The sequence below is a fragment of the Cervus elaphus genome, chromosome 25, assembly GCF_910594005.1.
Source record: "Cervus elaphus chromosome 25, mCerEla1.1, whole genome shotgun sequence".
Lineage (NCBI taxonomy): Eukaryota > Metazoa > Chordata > Mammalia > Artiodactyla > Cervidae > Cervus > Cervus elaphus.
In genome coordinates, this window is record NC_057839.1 from 7,733,161 (window position 1) to 7,746,769 (window position 13,609).

Below are 13,609 nucleotides of genomic sequence, written 5' to 3' on the forward strand. Positions count from 1 at the left end.
GTCCTGGGAAAACTGATACCCATATGCAAAAAAAATGAAATCATGTCCTTATCTTATACCATGCACAAAAATCAACTCAAAAATGGACTAAAGACTTAAACATAAGACTGAAACTATACAATTGCTAGAAGAAAGTGCTTCCCCAGCTTGCTTCCCACAAGCATGACCAGGCTTTACAGACTTTCCTCCGGTAGTAGGTAATAGCAGCTGGCTAGATTTAAAAATATTTCTTGTTGCTGTTGCATTGCTGGTTTAATTTTTACTTTTGGGGTAAGTGAAATCAGTTTTATATTATGATTGTGATATAAAATTTCCTCTAAAATATATATTCTTTAAAAAGTTTAAAAAGTGAATTAATTGAAGAAACATATTCATAGTAATACAGGTGGTTGAATAGGGTAAGAAACTCCAGGCTAGGCCTCAAGGGGCTGGAGTTTGATAGACACTGTTGTTACATTTCGCCTATGTTGTTGCTGTTAGTCGCTCAGTTGTGTCTGACTCTTTGTGACCCCATGGACTGTAGCCCGCCAGGCTCCTCTATCCATAGCATTCTCTAGGCAAGAGTACTGGAGTGGGTAGCCATTCCCTTCTCCAGGGGCTCTTCCCAACCCAGCGATGGAACCTGGGTCTCCTGCATTGGAGGCAGATTCTTTACCATCTGAGCCACCAGGGAAGTCCCCACACTGCCTACAGCACAGTAGAGGTGGTGGGGGAGGGATGGATTGGGAGTTTGGGGTTAGCAGATACAAACTATTATATATAGCATGGTTAAATAACAAGGTCCTACTAGATAGCACAGGGAACTATATTCAATATCTTGCAATAAACCAGAATGCAAGACTATGAGAAAGAACACATGTGTGCAAAACTGACTCATTCGGCTGCTCAGCAGCTCCTAACAAACACTGTAAATCAATTACACTTGAATAAAATTAAAAAATCAAGTACATGACAATAAACACTCACAAACTCATAGAAATGCATGTGTGTGTGTGTGTCAAAGTAACCTAGACTCTGACAATGGTGAGTTATTATCTGAAGGACCTTCATCAGCAAAGAACACTTTAGCAAGTTACAGACTCTAATCACAAGCTCTCACTTCAGAAAAGGCAACTTTGGGGCTTCAGGTATAACCCCCTCTGACCAACACCACAGCCTCTATCCACTAGCATAACGGTTGTCAGAAATAATTTTCTTCACTGGTAAAATGAGGGGGGGCCCTTGCATGAACAGAACGTGGTTAGCCCAGCATTAAACACCCTTCGACATGGTGTCCTGGCTCTCGGATTCTGAATCCTCTGTGTTCGGCCTCTTCCTGAAGATTTTACTGTCACACCATGGTTAGGATTAGCTGATCCTGCCACTATGATATCATTGCATCTGTCTTGAGAAAACTTTCATGCAAAGTGGTGTCAGACAAGACAGCTGGTATTTCACCGAGTTTACAGAACAACTCGAGAAGCTGTTTGGGGAACTGCTTGATAACAAATGCTTGTGTGTGGGGAAGGATTTGGCTGAGTCTTGTTCTCATTGTGTCTTTTGATGAACAGTTCTTGAACTTCACGTAGTCTGATAACTCAATCGTTTTATGCTTGGAACTTTTTGTGTCTTTAGAAGTCCCTCAATACCTTGAGATTATGAGGAATTTTTCTATTTTTATTTTCCAAAACCTTTTATAATTGCCTCTTACATTTAAGTCTTTAATGTACTTGGAAATGATTATATGTGTAGTGTGAGGCAGGAGTTAGTTATCATTTTTGTTTTTTTCCAGTACAGACATCCATTTACTGAGGAATCCTACCTTTCCTCAATGATCTTACAAAGCTGCTTTTGTTAGTATCAAAGTGTCCGAATACTCATGGATCTGTTTTTGGCTTCTCTGTTCTGTTGCAGTGGTTAGTCTATCCTTGTGCTGATGGCATATTATGGTTATCACAGAAACTTTATAATAGGCCTGATTGAGCAGCAAGTTACCTCCTAGCTGGTAGGTAGTTATAGGGACATCTACAGCCCTCTTCTATCTTCATCTGTTGGAAACTGCCCAATTTCTACCAAAATAATACTAAAACAGAGATGGATCAAATTGGCTTAAGTCAGCTCACAACGATGTCAATAACAGAGCCCAAATGTTACATAAAGGTCTATGCAGTCTCTAAAAGACTTCACAGGCCTTGTGATACAAGGCATAAAGTTTCATCTCCTTCCAGGAGGGCAGTTTCCTTGAAGCCAAGTTCAGGGAATCTGGCCAACCAAACCCCCCAAATATCTGCTCTGCTTCTTACGCTGCATTAATAGCTGGGGCAGTAACTTCCATGTGGCTCATATAACATAAGCAGTTTCTCCCCTATGGTTAATCCAGGTCAATTCATGATCTCTGGACTGCTCCAAGCAGAGCAGATGCAGGCAGCTGCTGCTGTCCCTTACTCCTCCAGGATTTTATACTTCCTCTTCCAAATCAAGTGTCTAGGGGTTCAGGGAACCCCGGGTTTGAGAGGAAGGTGTGACTCTGGAGAGAAGTTGGCTGGGCTGGGGAAGAAGCAGGAGAATGTGTATGGGCTGAGAGACAACACTTTCTGCAAAGGTACCAGGTGGAACTTTCCAGTTGGCTAAGATGACCCCAGAGTACGAAGTTTCTGCCAGCAGGGCCTGGACAGAGGAATTTCAGGCTCTAGAGATTTGGAAAAGGACAAAGAGAGGAAGATCTGAAATTTCCTCTGAGATCGGGGAGGCAGACGTGGTTTCTTTCTGCCTGAGAGACTGGCCCTGCCCCTCACCCCCATCCCTTTTAAAGGCATCCTTAGGAGAGGGAAAAGTCTATTTCTATGAAACATGAGCTTAGCTATTTCGGCCTCTTGAATTTGTACTTTCTTCTTGTTGTTGTTCAGCTGCTCAGCTGTGTCTGACTCTTTGTGACCCCATGGACTGCAGCACGCCAGGCTTCCCTGTCCTTCACCATCTCCCTGAGTTTGCTCAAAGTCATGTCCATTGAGTCGGTGATGCCATTCAACTGTCTTGTCCTCTGTCATCCCCTTCTCCTGCCCTCAATCTTTCCCAGCATCAGGATCTTTTCCAATGAGTCAGCTCTTCGCATCAGGGGGCCATCACTTTCTTAGAGAGGCGATAAGTGGTATGTGAGTGCTAAGTCCTAAAAGGCTCGGGTTTAACTCTCAAAGCCTCCAATACTGTTACTGCAAGTAACTTCACTGGGTCTCCATTTTCTCATCAACACAAAAAGAAAGAGAAAACCTCCTCCTCAAAGTTACTGCAGGGACAAAACGAGGTCATCTCTGATAAACAGCAGATGCACAGTGAGAAGTGATTTTCTGCCCTTTCATGACATCTCCTGCCAAGAGAGGGGGCATCTGTCCCCACACTGTCCCCCTTCAAATTTTTCAATAGACTTACTGAAGTAAAATTTATGCACCATAAAATTCACCCATTATAAGTGTACAATTCAATGATTCAAATTCAAATTATAGAGTTGGGCAATCATCACCACATTCTAGTTTTAGAACTTTTCCATCACCTCAAAAATTCCCCCAACCTCATCTGCAGTCAATCTCCATTTTCACCGCCCCAAGGCCCAGGAAACCACTGACCTGCTTTCTCTAAATCTGCCTTTTCTGCACATTTCATGTAAATGGAATCATAAAATATGTAGCCTTTTGCATTTGGCTTCTTTCGCATAGCATCATGTTTTTGAGATTCATTCATTTTGCAGCGCTGATCAGCACTGCACTGTCTAATAATATTCTACTGAATGCCTATTGAACATTTTCTTTATCTATTCACCAGATGATAGACATAGAGGTTGCTTCCACTTTGGGGCTATTATGAATTAATGCTATGATGAACAACTGCGTCCAAGTCTCTGTGTGGATAGAAGTGTTCACTTCTTGTGAGTATATACCAGAGAGTAGTTGGGTGGTAAATGTTACTTTGGAAGAAACTGCCGAAACTGTTTTCCAAAGTAGATTCCTTCATATGTCCCTGGCCATCCGGGCGTTGAAACTGTGTGCTTCCAATGCAGGGGGTGTGGGTTTGGTCCCTGGTTGGGGAACTAAGATCCCACTTGCCATGTGATGCGGCCACACGCCTAACAGCATGAGGAGCTCATTGCTCCACATCCTCACCAACTTTTGCTCTTGTGCCTTGTTGATTACAGGCATTTGGGGCGCTGTGTTGGCATCTTATGATGACTTTATTTCATCTTGCCCTAATGACTCATGATGTTGAACAACTTTTCGTGTGCTTAATAAGCATCGTATGTCTTCATGGATGAAGTTTCTATTCAATCTTTTGTCTATTGTTAAACTGGCTGCCTTAAAAAAAAAACTATTTACTTATTTATATGTGTATTTATTTAATTTTTTTGACCATGCTGCATGGCATGAAGAATCTTAGTTCCCTGACCAGGGACTGAACCTGTGCCCCCTGCAGTGGAAGCTTGGAGTCCCAACCACTGGACCACCAAGAAAGCCTTAAGCTGGTTGTCTTTTTATCTTGAAGTTGTAAGAGCTCTTTATATAGTTGTAACACAAGTCCCTTCTCAGATATATGATTTACAAATATTTTCTCCTAATCTGTGGCATGTCTTTTCCTTTCCTTCATGGCATCTTTTGAAGCACAGAAATGTATAAGTTTAATGAAGTCCAGTGTATCAATTCTTCTCTTTTGGTGCTGTATCTATGAACTCTTGGCCTAAACCAAGGTCATGAAGATTCTCTTCTATGTTTTCTTCTAGAAGTTTTATAGTTTTAGTTTTATGTCTAGGTCTATGATCCATTTTGACTTGAGCTTGAGCTTTTGACTTGATTTTTTAAGCATGTGTGTGAGGTCAGGGTCCAATTTAATTAAAAAAAAATTTGTTTTGCATATGAATATCCCATCATTTGTTAAAAAGACTACACTACCCTTGCCCATTGAATTTCTTGGTATTGTGTTGAAAATCAACTGAGTATAAATCTGAAGAGTTTACTTACAGACTCAGTTCTCTTCCACTGGTCCATGTGCCTCTCCTTATACCAGGATCACCATCTTGATTACTGAGGCTTCATAAGAAGTTTGGAGAATGGGTAGTACAATTCTGTTCTTTTTCTTTTTTTCAAAATTGTTTTGGCTATTCTGAACCCTCTGTACTTCCCCATATACTTTAGGATCAGCTTGTTCATTTCCACAAAAAAGCCTACTAAGATTTTGGCAGAGTTTATACCAATTGACTCTGTAGATCAGTTGGGGGAGAACTGCCATTTTAACACTATCGAGTCTTCCAATCCATGAGTATGGAATGTCTCTTCACTAAGTTAGTTTCTTTAATTTCTCTCAACAATGTTTTGCAGTTACAGTGTATAAACTGTATATTTCTTTTATTAAATTTATTCCTAATTACTCCATTCTTTTTTATGTTATTGTGAGTGGAATTATTTTCTTAATTTCATTTTTGGCATTTTCACTTCTAGGATACAGAAATACGATTGAGTTTTTAACATTTGTCTTGTAGCCTAAGTAAGTTCATTTATTAGTTTCTGCAGGCTTTTGTGGATCCCTTATGGTTTTTATAGTAGAATCATGCCATCTGTGAATCGAGGCAGTTTTACTTTTCTTCCTTTTATTTGGCCATGCCGCACAGCATGTGGGATCCTAGTTTCCTGATCAGGGATTGAGCCTAAGCATTGGAAGTGTGACTTCCTACCACTGGACTGCCAGGGAAACACCTACTTCTTCCTTTCTAATCCGTATTACCTGTATTTCTTTTTCTCGCCTGCTTATACCAGCCACAGTCTCCAGGCAAACACAGAACAGAGGAGGAGAGAGCAAACACACTTGCTTTGTTCCTGAGCTTAGGGGGAGAAAGCAGTCACCGCTCCATTTTTAAGGCAGTTTTCGCTATTCCCACCCTTCTCCAATCAAACTGCTAGTGATTTTGAGTCAGAGAAACAAACACTAAAGATTAAGGAAGCTAAATAAAAGAAAAATAAGCTGCTTTCGCAACCACAACCTCAAATCAAACAAAATAAAAGCAAAAGGCAGACAGGCTCCACGTGGTTGAGAACATTCAAGGGACTGGAAGCCAGCTGCACTGCACAACAGCAGGAGTTGGCTGAATAACTTCTAGATCATTCACGCACAATGGAACACTATGAAGCCACTAAAAGAGGGTTCAAGGAGATTTATTAATAGCATGGGAAGTTCTTATAATGCAAAAGAAAAGAGAAAGAGCGACAAAAATAACACATATGGGATGGTCTCAACATCATAATGAAAGGCACACAAAAAGAAAGGAAATATGTAAAAACCTTCATGACTGTTGCCTTTGAGTTGAAGGGTCATGGGTGATTGGTTTTTCTAATTTCTCTCCATTTCTTTCACCTGTACAGATCTTTCACAATGGGTATCATTTAGTCAGAAAAAGAGAAGGGAGAAAAAAAAAAAAACTATCCAAGGGGAAGACAAGACACAGGGAAGTATTGGAATTTCTCAGACTTACCTTACAGTATTCGTCTATTGGTATCAGGCGTTTGACGGCCACATCCCGAATGTGGCTTCGTCGGAAGAGAATTTTGCCTGCGGAGGACAAGAGTGCACACAGCGTTGACAGGCAGTGGTGACCAGCTCTCGACAGCTTGGGAGGATGAGGACGTGGCTGCCTCTGGTATGCCTGTGTGTGCGTGCTTGGTCACGTCTGGCTCTTTGGGGCCCCATGGACTGTAGCCGGTCAGGCTCCTCTGTCCATGGATTTTCTAGGCAAGAATACTTGAGTGGGTTGCCATTTCCTACTCCAGAGGATCTTCCCGACCTAGGGATCGAACCCTCGTCTCTTGGGTCTCCTGTACTGGCAGGCGCATTCTTTACCACTGCACCATCTGGGAAATGGTCCCTAAATTCCTGGCTGCCATCAATACCCACTGCTGCTCATCTGCAGGGTTTGGATGACCCCATGCCTGGTCCCCCAAAACCCTGTTCACAGCTCTAGTACAAGGGTCTGACAGAGTGGGACTTAGTGGTTAAGTTTTGGTGAGATAGGGGAGACTGGAAGCGAGGAAGGAAGACCTGATGATCAGAGGCCCCCTGTCTAAATATAACATTCTCAGACCGTGGGCAGTTCAGTGGACACTCAGATATGCCCTCACCCAACAGCTCAGCCTCCCTCCCTCCTCCTTCTTTGTATATTTCCTGCTCTCACCTGATGTTTCCCTAGTGCGCTGTACTCTCTCATAATTCGGTGCCTTTCCCTCTTCCTGGAATACCTTCCCCACCCAACCTCGCCCACTACCCCTGCTGGGAAACTCTTACCCACTTCACATGGGCTATGAGTTCCTGTGTCTTTCGGAACAGACTTGGTTGCCAAGGGGTGGGGGTGGGTTGGAAGTTTAGGGTTAGCAGAGCAGACCAGTACATACAGGATGGATAAACAGCAAGGTCCTACTGTATAGCACAGGGAACTAGTCAATATCCTATGATAAACTATAATGGAAAAGAATATGAAAAAGTATATACAACTGAGTCACTCTCTGTACAGTAGAAATTAACACATTTTAAATCAACCACACTTTAATAAAAAAGAAAAAAGAGTTCCTGTCTCTTTCTTATTGTACACATCACACTGATGATTTGCAAGTTCTTCTTCCTTCCTACTAGTCATGGGGCTCTGCCCAAATAGGGATTGACTGGGTTTTAGTCACTTCTGTGCCCCCGCCACATGGAGCTCACTCACGTCTGATCCACGCATGATGGTAGACTCTACCTGCCAAGACAGCAAATCCCTCCGATCCCTTCCCCAGTCACTGTGTTCACAGAGGCTCCACGCCTCCCCCACCGAACACTAATAGGAGGTCCACTCACTGCTTGCCTGCTGACACCTGAGTGCTGGGGTGTGATAACAGAGCTTCCAATGTGACATAGAGGCAGAGGATGTGGGTCACGGGCAAAGGCAAGTATATAAATGGTGTCACCAAGGGTCTTGGGAAATATCCAAGAGGCTGAAATGTTACAGGTGAGGTTTGTTTCAAGCAAATCAGTGGGTTCCCTCTGATCTGCCATTTCTCACGGGGAGATGGTGGCAAGGCTCAAGCACTGAAGATCCAGGCAGTGTGGCCACACCACACAGACAGGGGCAGGCAAAACCAGAAATAAGACAGCAAGGAGGGCTGGGGGGGAGCCGCGGACAAGCCCCCACACCACGCTTATGCAGGCCGACCGGGGGTCTCCAGGGCTCACAGTGGACGGCACGGGCAGGCCACAGCCCTCCAGACAGCAGAACGCGGAGACCTACTGAGAACTTCACCTTCTCCTGGTCCGAGGAGCTATGTCATGGAGACAAAGTTGGGTTACAAAACTGGCAGGGTGAGGAGAGACGGCGCTGGGGGGCTGCTGTCTGCCTGGGTCACGCTTGGGTGAGCAGGGACAAGACGGCAGGAAAGGTCAACAAAGAATTTCGTCATAGGACAGAATCGGAAGGGATAATGGGAAACAGCCTCTTGACTTTTGAAGATTTGCAATCCAAGGTGGTCAGGAGATTTGCACCCAAAGAGGCCATATGCTTAATGTCACATGTAAAATAATCGGATAACTTGCTCTTGGGCAAAAGGGCACAATCAGGAAATTAGGTAGATATGGTCGACCTAACAGTCATCCTTTTTTGCTCATTTCCATCAATTAAAAGAAACCCACAAGGAAAAAAAAACCCACAAGGAGATGAAATCAATATTCCTTAATAACAAAGCTCTCCTTTCTTTGTAGTGGTGACGGGTTTAATTCCGATGAATCAGTCAAATTTCTGATATACCACGCCTGTTAGAAGAGAGAAAAAAATCTAGAGGAAAATGCATCACAGTGGAAATGCACCACAGAGGAAAGTACTTGTCTCTGAGGGTGGAAGACAAAGCCTTCTTGTATTCTTCTTTATACTTTCCCCAAAGTCCCTACCCTAAACATTGATTACTTCTGGAATCAAACACGTTCATGTCATTTAAAATGAAAAAAGGAAATTATGCAGGGAAGTGGGAAGGGGTTTACAACCTGGCCTCCCTAGAACTGACGGCATTCCCTCACTGACTCCTGAGGCACAGGCTCTGTATGAGCCCCACGTGTGCAGGGCGCTGGGGGTCTGCCTTCTCAACACTGGACAGCTGCTGTTTCCCAGGAGGGGAACAGGGCCCCTGTGCTGCAGGAGGTTTGCATCCTTGGCCTCCAATCCAGAGAAGGCTGCTGGCCTTCCTGTTCCCATCCCAGCCCCAGTCACTGTGATAATCAAATTATCGCCCTCACGGATGGGACCACCTGAAGATCAGAATCTCTAGGAGAGTCCCAAGCCTTTAAAAAAAAAAAAAAAGCATGCCTGTGAAGAGAAATTCCACAGGCCAAATGCTTCCTGCCTCTAATCCATTTCTCAAAATGGGAGGAGGAGTCCCTATCAAAAACATTTTGGTCTCGGTTTGGTATAATTTCCCCTTCTGTAAAATCAGAGGAAGTGGGCAGAGTGGGGTGTACAGGCTGACTGAGAAGGCTGTGACCAGACTCGAAATCTTTACAGCGGGTGTGGTGCTGGCCCTGGCCCTGGAACAGCAGAGGCCACCTCCCAAGAGAACCTGCCTGCAGCCTGGCCTGCAGGGGCTGGGAGAGGACGGGGACCTCAGCGCCTTCAGCGTCTCCTGGGGGTGCGACACAGCAGTGTCTCTCCTTTTCCCCGTGTGGCCTTAGTGGGACCAGTCTGTGGGCTCATGTCAACACAGCGGGCAGGAAGCCCCGCGGCAGGATTAGCACGTGCAGGGAGACACGCAGAGGCTCTGGGGTGCTGAGCAGGGCGCCCCGGGCCAATCCCAGGGGGTCCTCTTCCTTCCTGCACTGCCTTGGGAAATGCATTTACCTGTTGGAGCCTCAGTCTCTTCATCTGCAAAAAGGGAGAACCGCCCCAGACCCACTCCATGTCTTAGTAATCTCCAAGACACTCCGGCCCTGGGCTCGGCCCTTGCTAGGTGCTTAAAAAAGGTAATTACTTAAAACAACAAGAAAGGTTACAGGACCTGCCTGACACTCCACTAGGAAGGGCACACGTCTTTTCTTCAACTCCCAACTTGGTTTCTTAAGACCTGTCACCAACAGGCTCCCTCATCACTTATCCCCAGCGGAGCTGGAGTACGCGGGGCCAGCACCCGCTTGGCTGGTGCCTCTGGGTGAAAGGCTGGTGGGGCCGCACCCCCGGCCTGTGTTTCTGTGCGAGTTGTGGGGAAGGAAGGCAAGCGAGCCTGCACCCAGCCCTCCCCGGCAGGCCAGCCTTGCTGGAATGGAAAGGGTCCTCAGAGGAGAGAAGAGCCTTTGGTGGGAACGAGCAAGCTTTTGTTTTCCACAGTGGAGGAAGGCCAAACTGTAATTCTTATTTTTCAAGCCACATCCTCTGCCAAGTTGGCTTTCCCCAGCTCTTGCTGGGATGGAAAATTGCACAGGCCTGTTCTCCCCTCCCCTCCCCTCCCCCGCCTTTGTGCTAACAAGAAACTTGCTTTTGTTCTGCTGACGCGGCAGTCTTGGCAGAAAACTGACCCCTCGGAGGGGGAGATGTTCCTCCCACCCGTCCCTGCCCCTGGCCTTGGCCTCAAGGAAAAGCTAAGAGGTGGCCTGGAAAGGATGCTCCAGGGTCCCCGGGGCCCAGCGGGGTCTCTCCAAGCTGCAAGTGGGTCTCCTGAGCAGGCCAATGGTGCCGAGTCCTTGAGAACTGCACCTCCATGCACTCGTGGGTGGAAGAGGATTACGTAACCACGAAAGCTTTCAGGGGCTGGGGAGAGGGTCGGCTCAAGTTCTTCCCTGTTCTGGGAAGTTTTTCCAGAGCTGCCTTTGCCTTTCATCCAGCAGAGCTCTAACTCACGGCTTTCCTTTCCTGTCTTGAAGAAAATATACATTTAGAGCCCATTTCAACTTGAATATCCAGATGGATCACTTAAGTAGGATTCCATGATACTAAATACCCAGAAATTCCAAACGAATGTCCCCGGACCCTGTTTCTGCCTTTACTGAGAACCTTCTATGTGCCAGGGAGAGAAGCTTATGAAGCAGAAGTCACTATTCCATTTTACAGAAGAGGAAGCTGAGGCTTGGTGGTGGGAGATGTCTGCTTGAGGTCATAGGACTTGGTCTGCTGGACTCCAGGGCAAGTGCTCTGGGCACTGAGATTTGACTCCTGCAGCCGGCACACTGGGTTATCTCCAATAGAGGAAAACATTCCAGTGTTCTTTCCCCGTGGAAGAACTAAAAACATTAATTTTTTTTAGGTAAACGACGCTCCCAATAAATGGGGGCCTAGCAAACACATCTACCCTGTCTCTAAACCCACTCAACAATGACAGTATTTGAAAGAACAGAGTGATAAGCTGATAGAACCTTGGAGTGGGAGAGGGGAGAATGAGCTCCTGGCTGACTCAGAGTCTCCCCATCTCGGGGCTTGCCCCGCTGTCCCCTCAAAATGAAAAAGACTTAAGGGCCAAATATTTGTGATTTAGGGTGATATTTGTGATTTAGGGTGATTGTCAATTTGCTGATTATCTGTACAGAAAGGTAGTAGTAAGTGCTTACTTGTTGCTAATTACACACCAGGCACTTACCTAATCCTCAAAACAACTTTATCATTATGTACCATTATGATCTCTAATGTGCAAGTGTAGAAATGAAACTCTGTGCTTAGGTAACTTACTCAAGAGAACAGAGTGGATGATTAGGGACACTGGGATTTGAGCCTGCAGTATCTGACTTTAGGCATAAATTTTAGAGCCTGCCATACCTGTGTCTGAATCCCAGCTCTGCCATTTGTGCAAGTGATCATAATTTCTCTCAGTCTTCACTTCCTCATCTGTGAAGTGGGCATAGTAATGTCTGCCCTGCTGGGCTGTTCTAAGGACTAAACGAACTAACAAAGGCACTTAGCCCAGTGACTGGCCCACAGCAGACATCGAATAAATGGTAGCTATTACTGGAAGCTATAACACTGGTTTGGGTAGCTCATTTTTTTGAGTTGAAGCCCTGATGCTATTTCTTTGGTAAGACCTCTTTGAGGGGGATGTTCTGAGAGCAGGGGCCAGTGATGGCTGCATTAAGCCTGGCCCTTAAAAGGTGCTTGGTGGCTGTGGCAGGCGGGCAGCCAGGCAGGATTTCTTAAATGGCTCCCAAAGATGTCTCTTCTTAGTCTCAGCACCTGTCAACACAGTGGGATCTCACTCCTGGGATCATGTTACATGATACGCCTCAATTCATTTCAAGAGAAGGAGATTATCTTGGATTAGCCAAGTGGGTACAAGGTAATCCCATGAGGCTTTAAATGCAGACAACTTTCCCCATTGGTGGCAGGTGGGGGAAGTCAGAGAGATTCCAAGCCCAGGAGAGATTTAATGCCCTGTTGCCAACCTGAAGGTGGATGAGGAATACAGGCAGCCTCTGGAAGCTGAGTTCCCAGCGGACAGCCAGGAAGGAAACAGGCATCTAGGTTCTAGAGATGTGAGGAACCGAGTTCTGCCAACAACCTGAGTGAGGCTGGGAGGGATTCGTCCCTAAATCCTCCAGGTAAGTGGCCAGCCCAGTCAAGACCCTGACTTTGGTCTTTTAAGATGCTAAACAGAGAAGCCAGCTGAACCTGCCTGGACTTCAGACCAGCAAAGCTGTGAGATAATAAATGGGTGTCATTTTAAGCTGCTAAATGGGTAGTAGTCTGTTATACACAACAGAAAACAAATACAGTAGCCATTAAAATAGATGCCACTCACTACACAGACTACATGAGCTCGAATTATTCCTTTTATTATTAATTTATTTTGGGAGGCCTTGCCACGTGGCATGTGGCATCTTAGTTTCCCAACCAGGGATCGAACCCATGCCTCCTGCAGTGGAAGCATACAGTCTTAACCGCTGGACCATCAGGGAAGTCCCTACTCCCAGAGATGGGAGAAACTGAGGATCCCAGAGGTGAAGTGTCTTACCTAAGGTCATGCAGCTAGTAAATGGTGTAGCATCTAACTCCAGAACCCATATTCTTAAGCACTGAGTTCTACTGGTCACTGGGACAATGGACAGGGACAAAGAGGGAGCGATCCAAGAGCTGTATGAGAGCCTCGAGGCCTCATCTGAGAGCACGCGTCCCACTTACCGGGGAGAAAGGGGATGATCCGCTGTTTGGGGTCCTTCTGTCCTCCCTCCATGGGAAATTTGTCCAACATCTGCATCTAAATGAGAAGAATAACAAGATGAAAGCCTTTAAATGATAAAAGCATCTCTGACAGTTCACAGGAATTAAGTGAAGTATGTGATTTGATAGAGAAAAGCTCACTTCGTTCAGCGTTCCAGAAACCCAAACTAACGGAAGACAAAGGCAACCAGACGGAGGACCTCCATGCAAACAGTTCTCTAGACCCACAGCTGGCGGCCTGGCAAAGGCTCAGGGCTGGGAGGGACCAATCTCAGTTTTCCCGCGGGCTCCAGTCACAGGACCTGAAGCGTGAACAATGCCCACTAGAGCCCCCAAAATTCCACGGATGGCAAGTCATCCTGTTTCCTAAGAACCGCTGGGTGGTACTCAGGAACAAACCATGGAGACTCAATTAATCTGGTTAGGTCTCCACCTGTGAGGTCATGA

At 45.7% G+C, this 13,609-nt stretch overlaps 1 protein-coding gene across 1 annotated transcript in view; it reads right to left on the bottom strand.

The window, feature by feature from the left end:
- Window positions 1-13,609, bottom strand: part of SH3PXD2B (SH3 and PX domains 2B) — a 117,013-nt gene that overhangs the window by 54,705 nt on the left and 48,699 nt on the right. The window contains exons 3-4 of the mRNA XM_043887578.1: window positions 13,124-13,199; window positions 6,488-6,564 (exon numbers count right to left, since the gene is read on the bottom strand). Of these exons, the coding sequence (XP_043743513.1) occupies window positions 6,488-6,564; window positions 13,124-13,199 (153 nt within the window). The remainder of the gene's footprint in view (window positions 1-6,487; window positions 6,565-13,123; window positions 13,200-13,609) is intronic.